The sequence below is a fragment of the Heloderma suspectum genome, chromosome 4 (assembly GCF_057233095.1).
Source record: "Heloderma suspectum isolate Gila_16-S chromosome 4, 16-S_ref, whole genome shotgun sequence".
Lineage (NCBI taxonomy): Eukaryota > Metazoa > Chordata > Lepidosauria > Squamata > Helodermatidae > Heloderma > Heloderma suspectum.
The window spans coordinates 143,458,122-143,478,245 of record NC_139461.1 but is presented as its reverse complement, the minus strand read 5'-3'; the positions used below and the strand labels follow the sequence as shown (position 1 = coordinate 143,478,245).

General features: G+C 42.8%; 1 protein-coding gene across 12 annotated transcripts in view; it reads right to left on the bottom strand.

Moving 5' to 3' along the window:
• The window catches only part of RALGAPA2 (Ral GTPase activating protein catalytic subunit alpha 2), a 280,593-nt gene that overhangs the window by 87,137 nt on the left and 173,332 nt on the right, over positions 1–20,124 (bottom strand). For all 12 annotated transcript variants that reach the window (XM_084850724.1, XM_084850733.1, XM_084850725.1 and 9 more), the window contains one exon: positions 4,750–4,908. In XM_084850724.1, coding sequence (XP_084706850.1) covers positions 4,750–4,908 — 159 coding nt within the window. The remainder of the gene's footprint in view (positions 1–4,749; positions 4,909–20,124) is intronic.

Sequence of the window (20,124 nt, the reverse complement as noted above, 5' to 3'; positions counted from 1 at the left end):
TAGACTCTGGCTAGTTATAAAAAACAAGGAAAATATATTATTGAAGATACTGAACAGAAGCAGTAAGAAATCTGTATTGTTAGGTAGGTGTAATAAAGCATCTGTAAAACATGTGGAAATATTTATATAACAATTATGTGGGAACTTTAGTGAATGAAGCTGAATATGAAGTCTCATCTAAATAGCTGAAACCCAAAACAAAGTAGAATCCATATAGAATCTCAGTGGATCCAAGCAGGAGCTGCTGAGCATTCAGAATTTTCTAGCATAAGCCCCACTGTACCAATCTATCTTCTACAATAGGGGTGCAGAACCTCTTTCAGGCTGAGGGCCAAATTCGCTTTTGAAGAAGTTCTTCGAGGGCCACATTCCAGTGGTGGATGGGGCCAAAAACAAAAAAATACCAGAATGTTTTAGCTTAAAGCTCTTAATACAGTAACTAAGCCTTAGGAAGCTTTTTAGAATGGGGGAAAAAACTGCATAAAAGCTGGGAAACCACCAAATGATTGGTGGTTGGGGGAAAGAGGATGGGGCCAGGGGAAGGGGTCATGGCCATCTGGGGAACCCTGGAGTGATGGACTTGGCCTCTGGACCTTAGGTTCTACAGCCCTGTTATACAAAATGCCAAAGATGCAGTGGAATCCCAAAGATCCATAGTTAGATTTCCACCACTAAGTCTGCATGCACATGAGGCAACCCTGAGTGAAATTTTAACTATATTGAGCTCCTCTCTCTGTGAAGGTCATTATTTACATGGGAAATAATCTGTCAGGCGGAGCATGCATGCATGCATATATATATATATATATATGAAAAAACAAATTAGATAACAATTACTGTGAGGATGGCAACATATTCTCATATTAGCTTTTAAACATGTCAGCAAGTTTAAGGGTATAACTCAGTTCTCCTTGAAGTCAATGGGGATTGACTATAAGCCTACCTCTTATGTTTCTCCTTAAGTCTACGGTTTGGATCTTAAGTGCTCAGTGTGCAGACATAACATTTCTGCACACACACAAAGAGGTGTGCTTTCCTCGTCCTTTTTTGGCTGCTGCTCATTGCAGACATCAAAGACTCCTTTAAATGGTTCCCCAAACTTCAGGAGGGGCTTTTCAATGAGCACAAAGGGCTGTGGTCAAAAACTGGGGCCTTGAAAGTCTCTAACAAATTTATCACTTTTAATGAGTTTAAAAGTGGCATTTTATCGGCCCTGTGTTTTATTGTTTTGTATTGCTGAGTTTATTGTACTTTTATATGTTAATCCCATGTAAGAAACTCTAGTTGACAAATAGGATGTTTTCTAAGTCAATCAAGCAAATGCTTCAATGTCAGTAAACTGATCTAAGGTTGTGATGTAAGTGCAGCATTTTCTTTTTGAGAAAAAGGTTTCACTACTGGGGTGGCAAAACAGACACTAAAAAAACTGAAGTTGAATTTTGAAAATATACTTCAACAAATCATAAATCATACTAAGCTGTACATCTACACTTCACTCTGGTGCAGTTTTGGCTCTTTTCATTCTGAGTGCATTTGCCCTTTAGTCATCTATACATCACCTGCTCCTGAATCTGTATCACACTTTCTTTTTCTATGGTGCCACAATGCCTCAGGGTTAACAGCAAGAGCTGTCCCAGGAAGTCTGATTGGGATTTGCCTGCCTACCATCATTTTAAAGCATATTAGGCAGCTGTACCTTTTGCCCATACTGAACAGTGCCATAGGGCGACTTTGATAAATACATACTGAAAATCTATGTAAACTGTGCAAAAGCTACAACTGCTGAACAGGTGGAAAACCAACTCATCTGGGTGTATCACATCACCTTTTATGCTGTGGGGAATGACTGAAAGCACTACAGGACAAGTAAGGGAAGGTACAATGAAAGGACATTCATCCAAAAGTGACAATGATGACTACTGAATTTGAGGCTACAGCAATTACCCTCCATTTGGTATGTATATGTATGTCCAATAGTTTCCCATGAAACATAAGCATGCATTACTGGATGCATGGCTAAAGACTATTACTATCCTAACTAAATAAGCTTTGGAAAGTAGGTGTATCATACCTGGCTTTTTTAAAGCGTGGTCCTGAAACTCTGAAATACCTTTCCAAGTTAAGTTAGCCTGCCCCTTTTATTTTTGTTTTTTTAATTGCTGGTGAACCCATTTTTATTTCACCATACATTTGAGGGTTAGATGCTTTAAGGGTGCAGCTTGTGCTATTTTCTTTCTGTTTAGTTCAGTTTCTTTTTATGTATTTATTGCTTCCTTGTTTTTATGTTTTGCTTCCTTGTTTTTATATTTTAAAGACATTTTAATTGTTGATTTGCTTTGTAAAACTTGCTAAGCTGTGTGTGTGTGTGTGTGTGTCTGTGTGTCTGTGTGTGATTACTTTAGGGTCTGACTCCAGATCTTTGGGGGACAAAGCTGTGAATTCAGAGGAAGTACCAGAGTGGGAGAGAGATTTGCCCCAGAACTGGCCCTTGATGTCCCCAATGCCCCAGAAGCTCCAGTGAAAGAGGAACCCATTTTACTAGCACCAGTCTGGCCTGAGGAGATTGTATTGCCATCTGAGGACTCCAGCCCAGAAGTATAATCAATCCTCAGTCAGAATCAACAACTACTGAAGCAGGCAAGTCCCCTTTAACTGGAGAGGCTTCACTCACTAGAGGCAGAGCTAGTCATCCAGATGGAGCTGCAGCTCTATTCAAGGCTCAGTCTAGATTTATTTCTATGACTCCAACCTGATCTTTTCATGGAGCTATTCAGGTGCTACCTGATTTGCTTAACTGTGCCTTATGTGAACCTGGACTTGCTTGATTTCACTTTGTTTCCCTTGCCAGAACTCAGATTTGTGTCTAGCATCCCCCACCCCCTGGGCTAGAACCCCATCCAGCTGAGACCACCATCTGGGACAGAAGAGTGTACTTGCTTGCTTCCTTGTTTATTTATGAGATTTATACCCTGCCTTTCAAGCACATTATCAGGGCAATTTGCAATACAATACTGAGAATAATATAAGTAATTAATAAATAAAAGTAAGCTAAACACAGCAAATATTTTTTAAAGGCATAAAAATAACAAAATAATCAGAGTGAAACAGATAAACCATTTTGACGGGGAGTGAGTGTCAGATGAGCCTCTCTTGGGAGTGTTTCAAAGATAAGTGCTCACATGGTGGGAGAAGACAGAGAAAGGCTTCTGATGATGACTTCAAAGCACAAGAAAGCACATGTGGGGACAGGTGATCCTTCAGGTACTTGGCCCCTAGCTAGAAAAGGCTTTAAAGTTCAAGACCAGCACTTTCAATTGGGTCTGTCGGCAGACTAGGAGCCAGTGCAATTGGCAAAGCATCAACATAATAGCCTCATAACACCCAGTCGCAATAAGCAGTCTAGCAACCATATTCTGAACTAGCTGCAGTTTCTGAATAATCCTCAAAGGCAGCCCCACATATAACACATTGCAGCAGTCTAACTGGAGAGATGTGTGTGTGTGTGTAATAAACACACACAAACACACACTACTCATGCACTTCCCCAAAAGATAATCTGTGCTGTCAGGTTTCACAGAGTCAACTGCTCAGCAGGGAGGAAAAACCTGAATGCACTCTCTCCAAACATAAACACCTAAAGGGGTAATGGCTATTGTCAGAGGTGACAACACTGACTATTTGATGCTGGTTGTGTGGTCACAATCCAGCACCCCTTTGTGTATAAAGGACCTCACTGAAAAGGGAATCCATTTGCAGCAGCTGCCATTGCTGAATCGAAACATATCTCTCTTGCTAAAAGAGTTGGAGATACAAAAACTTTATAAACATTTTAAACTTTAAAAAAATGTGTAGGTAAGTGAAGATAATCAGGAGTCTGAGTAGACTTTTGCAATCTCTACTTTTGTTGTAGCTAAATATGTGTCCTCCAGGAATCATGTGGGTGTCTTGGATCTTTTGACTGAGATCCCTGATTTCTTAAGCTACTGCTGAAGTGAAAATTGAAAAGCTATAGGCCATTAGTGCTTCAGCTTTGGCCTACTTTTCATAGTATCTAAATGGTGTCTAAAAACAATGGGAAGGGTTTCATGCTATTGGGGGGAAAAACCATGCAACCAAAAAATCACAGTAAAAATATTAGTATAAATAATGGAGTGAGATCATATGAATGTATGAATGAGAATTAATATCAAGTGAAAAAAGTATTTTTTTCTGTTTTTGTATTTTGCAGTTCTGCTTTTGTATTTTATTACTCGTAATTAACACTATGATTTGATGTTTTTTTATTTTTGTATGCCACTTTGTGTCTATCTTGATGGAGAAATGTAAGATATACATTAAAATAAGTAAATTCTAAATTGTTTTATTCTAATTGGTTTGAACTCTAGTTTCATAATTCTTTTCTGCATGGTAAATTCCATAAAGTTTGCACATTTAAGAAATAATTGCTTTCTCTCACACACATTTTCATGTATACATTCAGCTATCAATTTAAAAAACGTTCAGTGTCATTTCTTGGAACCCTAAGTAGTGCAAGTTATGCATTTGTTAAGTACTTAATCATATTAATTTCTTCTAATAAAGACAAGTGGCAGAATATTTGACATCAGATATTCCCATTCGATTTAGGGAAAAAGATCTTCAGACTTTTTTTTTATTAACAGAGTTCTGCTTAGGCATAAGAATCAATATTTTACTACATTCATATAAACACTGGCTATATTATACTTAACAAAATGATCAAAAACATACCTCTGGTTTCTTCATGATCTCTATGAAAAACATATGATTCTTCATTGGGTAAATAATAATTAAAACATCTCCAAAATCTGTTGGTATAATGCCCTTGCGATAATTTCTGGTGTGTTCCGACCAGACAATGTGAACCTCATCATTTCCCAAGTGACGAAGCTGTAATGGCAAATTGGCTTGCTATTAATCAGAATGACAAAAACAGTTTCAGGAGTTATATTGGACAAAGTGAATTCCAATGCTGACAGTAAATATGCTTTAAAAACTGTACAGAAGTTGGTTACTTTCTGCTCATTAAAAAGCAACACAAGAACTTTCATTAAAAATATTTGTGGGGCTTTGCCTAGAGATATTGTGTCACCATATGCCAGTCTAAGTTGAGTGTCAGTGTAGTGGAACCGCCCCATGGTTTTATTGTTTAAACACAGTGTTATAGGTTTATAGCTTCTCCATACATTGGAGGTTGTCTGGTGGGTGGGTGAGAATGTATGGGACGGTATGAGTGGCTGGGGCCATGTGATTGTTGAGTGAGAATGCTGATGGGAGGGGGAGCTAGAGTGAGTTAAGATAGGGAATTTGAAGACAGAAGGGAAAGAGAAGGATTTGATCTCTTAGATAAAACATCTCCTGGGGATAGGGAGATGTGGTTAGTGGTTTTAGGCCTTAGTTTAGCGTAGGTTAGGTTAAGAGAAATCTTTTAAAGTTCAATCTGTATAATAATCTAAATAAATTACTTTGATTCTTTTACATTGAATCAAACATTGAGTCTGTACTGAAGAATTCTTCATCACGCTACTTATACTTAACCTAGGAAGAAGTTTAAAAAGGGCTCAACGCACACACACACACGCGCGTGCACACACACACACACAAACACACAATTATAATCTAGGAGAAAAAAGGAGTGGTAAAAGGTGGAAACTTGAGATGGGTGGGAATAACCTGCCTAGGTGGAAGCAAAGACGAATCCCCCGCCTTGAGGGACTGTAGGCTGGGCGAAGAGAGGAGGGGTTTCGTCACAGTCAGCATGCTGCAGTATACAGGCTTAGTCTTCAGGCTGGAAGTTCAGTTTCAACCCCACAAACATTCACTTGGTGCTTGGGCACTACCTCACAACCTAAATTACTTCAAAATGGGTTGGTTGGAAGAGAAGAAATATAAAACACCTATTGCACTAAGAAGTGCTATACAATTATAACTAACAGCCAAGCTCCTACACAAGACCACTTTTTATTTTCCAATCCTGTGATGCAGTTTTTAGAATATAGCTTTTAAAACATTTGCAAGACCTATGGTGGCCTCATTCCTGAGTGCTTGTATAGGAAGCTGGGCTTGTTATACATTCAAAGACCACGGTTTTTGAAGGATGGGAAAACTTAGTGATAAGCAGCCTGGTCAAAAGTGGTCCATTCGGGAAGTGATACTTCGTACTACCCCCATTTATCAAGAAGATGTTCCCTTGTTTGTCATGGCAACTGGATATTTTCATGGTGCTTATATATTTAGTGCATTTGCAGAATAGCTGAAACCAGAATATTTTGATGAACACTAAAAATGCTGCTTTTCTTCAAATGTTTTTCAGACCTATAGAGCTTAAGGACAAGGCAGAATGCTAATCACTTGCTTAGTTTGGTTAGATCTTATGTGTGGTGAACAGTATTAATTTTAAGGTGAAATAATTTGTGACATTGTTTAAAAAACGTGTCAAGTATCTTTTTAGCCAGTAGTAACTAAATGTTAGTTTGGATACAATTCAAATCCTTCCTCCTCAACTATGAAAGTGAGACTAGGGGCTTATCTACGCAGGGTATTTATTCTGGTCCTGCTGTGGCCCCAAGACAATCATGCCACATGACATATGACAATCTGCATAGCAAGCGTGCTGATTCTTGCTGTAAAATCCAGAGGTTTTTTTTACTGGTTTTCTGATGGATTTTCCCATCATGGTAGCTTCAGCACGGTTTGGGAGTCTGTGTGACCTGAACTGCATTCAGTGCGGGCTGGGTGGAGCAGCACTGAGTGGTGGAAGGGAGAGTGGCGTCATGAAGGGGTGGACAAAAGGAGTGCCCGAAACATGGCTACTCGAAAGTAACTCATTGCCTTCAATTGCATTTTGCTGAGTACGGGAGCAGAGAGGGGGCAGGGGAATTTAAATTTCCAGACCAGCAAATGTGCACAGAAGTCCCACGCCACTTCCACCTCTCCTCAGCTGCCTGCTTCTCTGTGGCAGTGGCTGCTGCTTTGGAAGAGCACAGCCAGGATGCCCTTAGGAGAATTTCGACCACCGACCAGAGGGCAGGGATTTGAAGACCTGTCTTCTGCCCCTGTGCACCCTTGTCCCCAACAGACTGCTAATAATTCCCCAGAGTCGCCTGGGTGGTGAAGGGTGGGGGGAGAATGCCACACACTCTCCTCTTTCCTCTCCTCATCTCATCATCGTCCCTTGGCCCCAATGTAGCAACACGGGCTCCCTCTCACCTCCCTGCCTCTTGGCAGTCTCCTTTAGTGAGGGTAAATCCTAGCCAGAATGGGTGGGGGGAGGCTACGTGAGTGCTGGAAGAGGTTGGTGGCAAGGGTCGACATGAGGAATGGTTTGGCTAAACTTTTCCACTCGGAAGTAACTCATTGCCTTAAATTGCACTTCAGTGAGCACAGGAGTGGGGAGGGGGCAGGAGAATTCCTTTGCGTGTATTTTCAAAGCTCCACTCATCCATAACAGTGGAGGTGTGAAGACGTTTAATGAGTTTAAAAGCTAATCGCCCACAAATAGACTGAGTACAAGGAGAGAAAGAGGCTCAACTCATTGCCTTCAATTGCACTTCAGTGAGCACAAGAGTGGGGAGGGGAGCAAGCCTCCACTAATTTGCTGCCCTGCACCTACGTGGTTGATGACGTTCAGTTCTACTTGTGGGACTCAGTCCACCCAACCCCCAACTTATGTGGCTGCAGGTGCCATATGCCCCATGAAAGCATTTTTTAAAAAATGTATACACAGTTTTACTGGCTATGTTTGCCCTGAGAGGAGCAAACCCAATTTCATGAAAATCCACATTTAACGGAATCATGTCAGAAATTGTCTCCATGCAGATGGGTCCTAGGAGTCTATGGACAAGTCACTCTCAGCCTAATCTCTGCCCCTGCACAGAGTTGTCTCAAGATGAAAAATGTAAAAACAACAGTACACTGCTCTTCTCCCTTTTTTTGGCCAATTTTTTTTATTTTCTTAAGAAGCCAACGTGTCTGCTCCAGTTCTTTCTGTTAGCTAAGGGCCATAATAATCAGCACTAAACACATCTGCTACAAATGGAACCCATGTCCAAATTAAAAAGTTGACTCAAATATGGGTTATAATTAAAATTTAAGACCTCCAATTTGGATCAGAGCAATCATATAGGACAAGACAGCCATAACTAACTTATGTCCCACAGATTTCAATGGATCTACTTTAAGCATGACTAAAGGTGCAATCCTATGCATATTTAGATAGAAAAGAGTCCTACAACTCCCAGCATTCCCTAGACAACCATGCTGGCTAGGGAATACTGGAAGTTGTAGGATTGTTTTCCTTCTAAATATGCATAGGATTGAGCCCTAAGTATGGGGGAGTTCCTCTCTTCAACACTGCCACCACCTATAGGGAAACTGCTCCATCATTGGGCAAACCTACTTATGCAGTTTCCTTACTTATAGAAATGCTTATATTTCAGGGCCTAAGGAACTCTCTGCCACTATAATTTAAGAGTTCCACAAGCTTACCTCTTCCTGCTGCCACCAATTATGTTAGAATACTTTAAAACCTCCTAGTAGCCTGGTATAAGAGGCGTAAGGTGCAATCCTATGCATGTTTAGAAAGTCCTTTAACTCCCAGCATTCCCCAGCCAGCATGAATGGCTGGGACGTGCTGGAAGTTGTTGGCCTTTTTTGTGTCTCAACATGCAGAGGATTGCAATGTTAGGCATGAGTTGGACACCAACACTAGAGACAAGATGAACTATTAAACAAGTGATTTATTAAAGGAATATTTTGTACATAAGGGATTACGAATATTCACTTCGGGGTTTTCAAAAGACTGCTTAGTGACAATTCTTAAGGACTCAAGAGACATTGTTGCTGCTACAAGCTTCTTAATGACTTCTTTTACCTCAGGTCAAATTATCTAAACCTAGCCAGATACCCTCACAACCAGGTCCCGCTCTTGGGTGTAGTATTCCCCTGTCTCCCAAAGCTCCTCCTGTTGTATTCCTGGCTGCTTGGACAGTTGTATTCCTGGCTGCTTGGACTCTTTCCATTGCTGCTGCAAGGAGAGGAAGCCCTTTAGTGTTGCAAAGCAGGTGTGATCCTGTGCTGCTGCTGCCTTGCTGGAGCTCTACCTCCACCTGGGGGACTTCTACTCTGCCTCCCTGCAGACCCAGGTCCAGCCAAGCACCACCCCACTCCCAGCTGCAACACCTGAGGGAGCTGGGGCATAAAACCCAGGTCCTAGTGGGGGTGGGACTGCCACCAAAGGGGGCAACACCAACGGGGGTTGCCCCTTTGAGGGAGCCCCTTTGGGGGAACACGAGGGCCTGTCCCCCTGCTTGAAAGGAGGGAGGAGGACTCTTTGCCTCAGTGTGACCTGTAGGACTGCCTGCACTAGACATGTGTTTTTTAAAGAAGGGGGGAGGTGTTGGGAGCCAGGCAACAGCCATTACGGTCCTATAGGGCAGAGGGGGATACAGAGGGGGAAGACAGTCACACTCTAAAGGCAGAGTGTATAACAATAGGGTGTTGACTGTCCCTAAATTGCCCCCCAACTCAAATAACCTGGATGGCCCTGGCAACAGACCCCCTGGGTTGAAACTGCTGCTGCTGAATGCCAGGTCAGTGAATGGCAAAACAACTGCTATCCAGGACTCAGTCCTAGATGAGCACACTGACCTGGCCTGTATTACAGAGACCTGGTTGGATGAAGCTGGGGGGGGGGAACCTCTCTCAGCTCTGCCCTCCGGGGTTCTCTGTCCAGCAGCAAGCAAGACCTGGGGGGTAGGGAGGTGGAGTGGCAGTGGTCTATCAGGATTTGATCCCCCAGTCTGCTGGGTTCGAGTGTGTGTATTTGAAGGCAGGTGCCCAGGACAGAATAGGGATTCTGTTATTGTACCGTCCACGCTGCTGCTCAACAGTCTCCCTTCCTGAGCTAGCTTGGGTATTCTCAGGGTTGGTGTTGGAGACCCTTCAGCTTGTTCTGCTGGGGGATTTCAACATCCATGCTGAGGCTGCCCTGTCGGGAGTGGCTCAGGACTTCATGTCCGCCACAACAACCATGGGTCTGTCCCAAAAGGTATCTGGCCCCACCCATGCTGCTGGGCACACTCTGGGCCTCATTTTCTGTGCTGGATGGGGTGATAGTGATCTCAGACTGGAGGAATGCTCTATAGTTCCGTTGTGATGGACAGATCACTACCTGGTGGGGTTTAGACTTGCTGGCACTCGGAACCTCTGCAGGGGTGGAGGGCCGATTAAGATGGTCCACCCCAGGAGGCTGATGGATCCAAATGGTTTCCTGATGGCTTCTGGGGATTTTCCTGTTGCCTCGGCAGGCGATTCTATTGAAGCCCTGGCCGATCTCTGGAATGGAGAAATGACCAGGGCCGTGGACACAATCACTCCTGAGTGTCCTCCCTCATGAAGTGGAGCTGCACCAGCACCCTGGTTTTCTAGGGAGCTGGTGGAGATGAAATGAGTGAGAAGATGACTAGAGCGACATTGGCAGAAAACTCGGAGTGAATCAGATTGAACATGGGCTAGAGCCTATTTGAAGGCCTATTTGTGGCAATACAGGCAGCAAATACAATATTTTTTTTTCTGCTGCTATTGTGTCTGCAAAGAGCAATCCAGCGGAGCTGTTTCGAGTGGTCAGGGGTCTTTTACACACTAACCCACAAGAGGATAATTTAAACCTCTCAACAGCCTGCTGTGAACAATTTGCTCAGGACTTTGCAGACAAAATCACTCGGATCCACTCTGACTTGGACGCTATAGTTGATACAAACTCAGTGGATGTAACTGTGGTCCCGCTCGTTCAGTGTTGTTGGATAATTTTCAATTTGCACAGCCTGAGGATGTGGACAGGATCCCAGGAGAGGTGAGAGCCACCATGTGTGTTCTAGTTCCTTGCCCTTCCTGGCTCATAAAAGCAGCCAGAGGTGGACTGGCCGAGTGGGTAAAGGGAGTGGTTAATGCCTCCCTTAGGCAAAGCAGAGTTCCAGCCTACCTGAAGGAGGTGGTGGTGAGACCTCTGTTAAAAAAGCCCTCCCTGAACTCCACCATATTGGATAATTATCAGCCAGTCTCCAATATTCCATTTCTGGGCAAGATATTGGAGTGCATGGTGGCCTCCCAACTCCAGGGATTCCTGGATGAGACAGATTATCTAGATCCATTTCAATCTGGCTTCAGACCCAGTTATGGGACAGAAACAGCTTTGGTCATCTTGGTGGATGACCTACGCCGGGAACTAGACAGGGGGAGTGTGTCCCTGTTGGTTCTGCAGGACCTCTCAGTGGCTTTCGATACCATCGATCATGGTATACTTCTGGGCCGCCTCGCTGGGATGGGATTTGGGGGCACTGTTTTACAGTGGCTCCTTTCCTTCTTGGAGGGGTGGACCCAGAGGTTGGTGCTAGGGGACTTCTGTTCGACTCCCCGGCCATTGGCTTGTGGAGTCCCTCAGGGTTCTGTTTTGTCCCCCATGCTATTTAACATATACATTAAACCACTGGGAGAGGTTGTCTGGAGTTTTGGGGTTCGGTGTCACTAGTACACTGCTGACACTCAACTCTACTTTCCTTTCCATCTAATTCCAAGGAAGCTGTTGGGGTGCTGAACGGCAGTAATGGACTGGATGAGGGCAAACAAATTGAAGCTTAATCCAGACAAGAAAGAGGTGTTCCTGGTCAGCCAAAAGGTGGATCAGGGAATAGGGATTCAGCTTGTGCTGGATGGGGTTACACTCCCCCTGAAGACACAGGTTGGCAGCTTGGGAGTACTTCTGGATTCAGCCCTGAGCCTGGATGCCCAGGTTTCAGCGGTGGCCAGGAGTGCATTTGTACAGTTAAAGCTAGTGCGCCAGCTGCGCCTGTTCCTTGGGATGTCTGACTTGGCCACAGTAACACATGCCTTAGTTACATCCCATTTGGATTACTGTAACGCGCTCTACATGTAGCTGCTCGGAAACTTCAGCTGGTTCAAAGAGCTGTTGCCAGACTGTTGACTGGGGCTGGGTACAGGGAGCATACAACTCCCCTGCTAAAACAGCTTCACTGGCCCCCAGTCTGTTTCCGGGCACAATTCAAAGTGCTGGTCATGTCCTATAAAGCCCTATATGGCTCGGGTCCGGGTTATCTGAAAGACTGTATTCTCCCCTATGAGCCTACTTGTGCCCTGCGATCTTCAGGGGAGGCCCTTCTCGCGGTCCCACCACCATCACAGGCATGTCTGGTGGAAATGTGCGAGAGGGCTTTTTCGGTGGCTGCCGCAAGGCTCTGGAACACTCTTCCCAGGGAGGTGAGAGTGGTGCCCTCCTTCATTTGTTTTCACAGGCATGTAAAAACTTTCTTGTTCTGGCAGGCCTTTGGGGATAGCTAGTCTGGACCTGTGAGAATAGGACAGATGGATACTATATTTCTTGTTGTTTTTTAATATTTTGATATTTTATACAATGTTGATATTATTGACGATTTAACTGTATTTTTAACTTTTGTATACTTCTATTTATACTTCTGTTTATAGGTTTTAATTGTACAAGTTTTAATGTGGTAAAGCCACCTTGTGTCCCAGTACTGGGGAAAAGGCGGGAAATCATCATCATCTGGGTTTTTACTGTCTGCCAGTTTAACCTTCTGGCAAGATCTGGCTCCCTATACCAGATCTTCACCAGCAATATAAGGTTATTCCACGGAGAAGGAATAGCTTACTATTCAGGCCTTAGCTATTCGCTTCTCCCAGTCCTTCTAAAACACCGTACACCAACCAGAAGACCTTTCCCTTCCCTCTCCCAGAGACTAACTCTGTCTAACTTAATTGTTAATTCCTTAACTATAATTTCCCAACCATTCTCTTCCACCTAGCTAGAATTCTCAGCGAATCAGAACTGAATTTAGTTGATCCAGGTTGCATCTAACAATATTCAAAGCGACTGTCTCTCTCTCCCGCTTCAGGAAGTCACTAAGCAACTGCTGCACAGGCTTTGACAGTAACAAAGCAAGGCCTCAGGCCTACTCAGATTCATCGTAGCTTCACAGAGGCCACACAAAGTAAACATTACATAACAACGAAGGGCATTTCTTCACACTCAGTTGGGGTAAAACTCATGATATTTAATGCCATTAGGGGAAATACAATATTAATAAACATTAACAGTAACAGAGCCTAACCCTTGCATTTGCTGTAAAGTATTCATAAAAAACCAAATTAATTTCCAGTTTATTTAAAAGATAGAAGTAATACAAAGGGTATGGTGTTCCTTAACTCCAGAAAGGCTTTAGCTATTTCCATATTTTGGAAAAATGCTTATTATAAAGTGCTATTATGTCACTGGTTGAATAAAAAAATACTAATTAACAGATCACTGCCAACATGGGAAAAGCTAATAAGTGGCTTTCTGCAGTAGGTCTACCCTGTATCCACTGCAATTCAGCAACTGTATTAATTACTAAAGATGTAGTGATTATGCTTAGTGAACATGCAGTAAAGCTGACAAACTGTAAACACTACAGTGGATGATCACAGTTTCAAAATATATGGCAAACCTGGAAAAACTGGGGTAAAATGGAAGTCATGTTTTCTTTGAAAAGAAAAGTGGGCACGGGGGAGATTGAGGCTGCAATCTTATACCCACGTGAATGAGAGTAGTAGCAATGGTAAGAGGATCGGTAGGTTATAATGAATCAGTACCTCAGAACAACTCAGCCATACCCACATTAACAAATAGAAGATATTAAAAGGTATCACTATACTTGGCATTCATCAGACCTCAGCTGGAATAATGCATCCACTTTAACTGAGGTAACCAAAAGGCACACATAAAGCAAACCGGAGATAATTCAGGGACTACAAAGAATACACAAGTAAGGCATAATATAAGAGGAAAGGCTAATGGAACTAGAGCTTAGAGCTTACAGAAAATATTAAAGATATTTTGTAGTTCACACATAGAAGAGGGAGAACAATAGTTTATCAGGATGGCTAATGAGTTCACACTGAAGGGAAGATTGGTGTGGAGGGGTGGGGGTGCTGGAAGAGATGAGAAAAAAAACACTATAATAGCCAGAAAATATAACAAATAGCCCCAGGAAGATGTAGAATTCCCATCTATAGAAGATTTTAAATGAAATTCTCAAACATCTGTTGAAGGGTTGAATCTTGCAACATTACTAGGCCATATACTAGATGATTCCTTGGTTGTAAGCACTGTGTAAAAGTATTTTAATGTTTAATATTGCAACTTTGATTAAAAACATCAGCCCACTACCCTTAATATTAACAAAGCACCAGAAATACTAAACAAAAGGAACCAACACTTATAATGAATGACAAATAAACTTAAAATAACATTTATGAACAAAGGGATACATTTAGACTTTTGCTCTAAGATACCAAAACAGGTATAGTTATTAGTTGCTCCAAGCCACAACCTTTTTATAGGATGTTCAAAGGGCTGTATTAACTTCTAAACTGCAGATAATATTAAGAGTAGAAATGAGATCTACCTATATTTTTAATATTTAGGATTAGATAGACGTGAATGTTCACATGACAAAGGTCAACGAAGAGTCTAATTTGAATTTTACTATCAATCACATCCTGACTTAATTTCCTCAGCTACAATCTGTGCATCAGAAGATACCCATCAGTTACTGAACAATTTATTATTGTTCAAGCCTTACAAAAACAGCTGCATGTTTGGAGCGAAGTCGTGTGTCATTCTGCATATACCACTTGATTAAATCGTGTTAAAGGCACTCTGCTTTAGCTATTCTGCTCCCTGCCTGCCAGGCAACACACCAATGCTGACAGTGGTCATGGTATACACACCTAATAGTCTGACCTCCTTTTCCTACTAATTGTATTACAGAGCCAGCTGGCTCCAGAAAGAAGTTGTCTATGTGATTGAAGAACTTCTGCTTGGGCTAGGCATGGCTGCTACTTTTACTGAGTAATGGCCAGTCCTGACATCCCCATTGTCTGGCTGACAGAGTGCCCATCCTAAAATCGAAGTTTTATTTGTAAATTAACCAAGAAACTTCCTGCCAGAACAGCGCTGCCTGGAGACTGATAATGTGTGCCTTTCATTCCCTTTCACTCTTACTGTATTCACTGCCAATTTGTTTTCTGCTGCCAGCCAGCCTTAGGCTATAAAAAGCCTTGTAAGACATAAGTGCAATTATAGTCCTGGAGTCAAATGAATTGAACAAATCCAATAGCACAGCTCTGTCTCCACTTTGCAAACCCCTACAGCAGTTAGATTAGCTGCTAAAAATCTAATCTAGCTATAACTAATGAATTTCTTGAGTAAAGGAGCAAGAGTTCAGTAGGGGGTTGTAACCAGGTTTCTGAACTGAGAAGTTCTTTGCAGCTAATTGTTTTTTTTAAAGCTACATACAATTTTGACAAGGAACCATTAGGATGTTGACAAGGAACTATTAGGATGTTGCTACTGCTATTCATTTCCATCACGGCTGCAAGATGGGGAAAAACAACAACAATACTACCCATAATGATAAACCCTTAAGCTCTTTCAGTAATGACAATTATTTTACGGCTATTCACACTGTACTATTTGAAAAATCACAGCACAAAAAATGTGATTTCTAAGCAAGTCATTATGTAGCAGTACTGCATTGCTTACAGCAATTAAAAAGTTTATTTTTCATTATTTTATTCTGCAGCAATTTACTGACATTCCTCACTACAATTAAGCCTACCTATTTTAGATATCATGTGAGGATACAACTATTTTTCATTAAAAATAGAATCTTTAATAATTAAGCATTACTATGACATCTGTCTTATTCTGTGGGTCACAAAATATACTGCCTGCTGTAGAATGGTCACATTTAAAGGCAGCTTTTCTGGCCAGCAGGTGGTATGACCTTCTGTCATGCTATTGAGTTTGTCAGCTAAGCACGTTGTTCAGCATTTTGCTTATTATGCTTGGAAAATGGCAAAAAAGTACATAAAATTGGGGGAGCACAATTATCACCCGAATAAAGTCAGAAATATATTGAATACATATTATTAAAAATGCAGAAATAATCCTAAAACTATCTAAGGGGGCTTCAACCTCTAAACGTATTTGACTGCAAATATTCACAATGAAGTTACAGTCACCAGACTCCTGAAAAGAAATTTCAACTTAGAAGTGTTTTATGAGAGAGGATGGCCCAGATTTGGTTTTTTGTCCTCTCATAAAGCAATGAATGGTCATACAGTCCAATTGCTCCTATTTAGAAGGAACCAAACTATTTTCTGATAAATATTCCTGATAATAACCATTCCCAATTTGCTTTTTTAAAGTTATATTAGTGTATGCACATGTGCACTACAGTCCACAACTTTACCTTCTGTCCCTCCCTATCCAGGTAGATGGGTGGAATTGAGCTCCAGCTATTCTATAGTATGTATAGCACAATTAATTGTAAAATGTAACATTGTTTTTAAAAGTTTGGTATGGTCAGAACAGAACTCAACAGAGGACAGTCTATTGTACAGTAAATGAGTACAGCAGTAGCAAATAGAGAACAGCCTTCAAAAATGTACCATAGTGGAATGGGGGTGGTGCTCAGGCAACGATCCTTGGATACACACGAGTGTCCCTATTTTCATCTTTGAAATGTTGGAGGGTATGGTGTCTTTCAGTACATATGCCTACTGAATGTGCGACACGCAGAATGCGTCCTTTGTAATATTTGATAACTTCTTTTGCAAGAGAGGCAGGCAGCTGGAGTGGGGGAAGGGCTTGTTGATCCCAGCAATTTGCAGCCTGCTCAAATCAGGATTAGAGTGGTCTCATACAGCAGATAAAGAAATACTATTATTTTAAATATTTTTATACTGCCTTTTGAGGCAAAAGCCTCAAGTTGGTCTACACAGCAAAATTTTAAAACAAATGAAATGTTAAATATAATTCACTAAAACACCAGCGTACAACATTTAAAACAGCAATCAAAACACATTTATAAAATGCTGAAAAAATAAAAATTAAATTAAACAGAACAGAACATCCAAGTCTTTAAAGCCTATTTAAAAACAGTTACGGAGGAAGCCACATGCACATACCATCATTGGGAATTTCATGATGGGGCCACCACAAAAAAGCTCCTCTCTCTCATGTCCACCAACTTAATAGTTCTTATTGGCAGACACATGAGCAAGGGCTCCGTGGCTGACCTTAGGCTGGGGGAGGTTCATATAGGTGCAGGCAGTCCTTCAAATAACATGGTCCCAAGCCATCTAGGGCATGAAAAGTGATCACCAACACATTAAATTGGGCTCAGAAATGCACTGTCAACCAGGGCATGGATGCCTACAAGTTGTGTTTTCTCCAGATAGACACACAGCTGGCAAATTAAGCAAAGCTGATGAAAGGCACCCCTGGTGCCCAACACCAACTATGTTTCCACAGATACTGCCAAGTCCAGAAGATTTCATTTATGTTTCCTGCTCCACTTCCGTCACTGATATTTTTATGCTTGATTACTCATCTGCTGTGCTGTCTGGTGGTGCTGTTGCTAAATGTCAGGCCGGTTCGGAATAAGACCATGTTCATCCATGATTTAATCATTGGCTGAGGGAGCAGACCTGGTGTGCATTACTGAAACCTGGGTGGATGAGGTGGGTGGGGCTGATCTTACCCAGCTGTATCTACATGGGTATTTGGTGCAACACCAGGGCAGACCTGGGGTGGTGGGTGTCACTGTGGTCCATCAGATGTCCCTTTCCATCATCAGGAAGTCATTTTGCCCAGCAGCTAGGCTGGAGGGCCTGCCTCTAGTGTTGGGCCAGACAGACAGACTGGGGATGCTGCTAGTGTACCATCCACCCTGCTGCCCTGCAGCCTCCCTGACCAAGCTGGCTAAGGCAGTCTTGAGTGTGGCATTGGAGGAACCACAGACAGCGGTTCTTGGTAACTTCAACGTCCATACTGAGGCTTCCTCTGTTCCAGCTTAGGGCTTCATGGCCTCCATGACAATCATGGGGCTGTCTCCAGCTGTCTTTGGCTCAAAGCACAGAACAGGAATATCCTTGATTTAGTGGTGGTCTGACAGTAGGGTGGTAGGAGTGACTCCACTGTCATGGTTGGACCACTTCCTGGTGAAGCTGGGATCTGCAGTGGCAATTTCCCCCTGCAGGAAAGGAGAGCCCATTAGGATGATTTATTCTCAGAGACTTATGGAACCTGTTGGTTTCATGTATGCTCTGGAGGATATCCCAGTGAATAGAGCTGGTGATCCCGTTGAGGCCCTTGTTTCTCTGTAGAATTGTGAGATGTGAAGGGCCTTCGACATGAATACTCCTGAAGGTCCTCTCCAGAGTTGCAGTGAAGCAACCCAGATGATGACTAAAGCACAGGTGGTAGAGGTCTTCCTCCAAAGCCAACTGAACACTGGTCAGAGTGCATAATTGTGCCTATGTGGCAGTGTGGGTGGTAAAAAAGGCCCATTTCACAGCCTCCATTGGATTCTCAAGTAGCTGCCCTTTAAAGTGGTTCAAAGGTTACTGGCCCTTGAGGGCGCTCCTATGGAGCCCTCAGAAACCTGCTGTGATGCCTTTTCATTGCACTTTGAGGATAAAGTCATCCAGCTCCAAAGCAATTTAAATGTCACAGTTATCGTTATGGCAGATCCAAGTGAGGTCTCCAATGCTTCCTCCAGCTATGTGTTGAGGGATCAATTTCAGTTAATGCGGCCTAATGATGTAGACAAGGTGCTTGCAGTTATGCACCCAATCACGTGCCCTCTTGATCCCTGTCCCTTGTGGCTAATTTAGGCTAGCTGGTGGGGTGGAAGGCATGGCTGGGTGGGTTCAGAAGGTAGTTAAGAAATCAATGTGTGATGGGGTGGTGTCTGCCATCTTGAAGGAGGTGCTAATTAGGAGGTGCTAATGCGACTGCTCCTGAAGAAGCTCCTTCTGGACCCAAGGATTAAGTTAGCTATCGCGTGGTTGGGAATACTTCATTTTTAGGGAGGGTGACAGAGAGGGTTGTGGTGGGGCAACTGCAAACATTCTTTGATGAAACCGATGAGCTCAGTCCATTCCAATCTGGGTTCAGGCCTGGTTTTGGGACTAACTTGTCCTTGGTCATCCGGTTCAATGATCTTTATCAAAAGAGGGATAGGGGAAATGCAATCGTGCTCCTTTTATTCAATCTCTCTGCAGCTTTTGATACCATCAGCCATGGTATCCACCTGGATTGGCTCCATGGGACAGGTATTGGGGGCATTGGATTTCAGTGGTCCTGGGACTGGTCTCAGTGAGTGGTGTTGGGGGAGTGCACTTTGACCCGCCGGCACTTGTACTATGGAGTATCACAGGGCACTATTGTGTTCCCAATGCTGTTTAACATCTACATAAAGCTACTGGGAGCTATCATCTGGGCATTTGGAGTGAGATCTCATCAGGATGTGGATGACACCTAGCTCTATTTCTCTAGAACATGTGATTCAAGTATGGCCATGCAGACTCTGGGCTCATGCTTGGATGCAATGGTGGACTGGATAAGGGCCAATAAACTGAGTTTGAATCCTGAAAAGACAGAAGTGCTATGGATAGGAGAGTCTTGGAAGTAGTTCAGTTGTCTGTCCTGGATGGGGTTACACTTCCCCTGAAGGAACAAATGTGTAGCTTGGGGGGTACTCCTAGATCCATCTTTAGCAACAGAGGTTCAAGGTAGCTTGGTCGTAGCTTTTACCAACTTCAACTGGTTCTCCACTCCAGGATCATATCTGGGCCATGGTGGATCAGGCACTGATAACCTCAAAATTGGATTATTGTAATATGCTCTATGTGGTGACACCTTTAGACCTGGTTCAGAAGCTGTAGTTGATGCAGAATGCAGCTGCTAGGCTATTAATAGGGGCCTCTTTTCAGTAGCATTTTACACTTCTACTAAAAGAACTGCACTGGCTGCCAATAAGCTACTGGGCTACATTTAAGGTTCTATTGCATTAATATATAAATCCCTAAATAACTTGGGACCAGGTTACCTTAAGGACCACCTTCCCTTTATGTTCCTGCCTGGTCCTTGTGGTCCTCAGGAGGAGTACTTCTGACAATGCTGCATGCTCTTGAGGTTCACCTCAAAAGTACCTGCAATAGAGCTTTTACTGAAGAGTGACC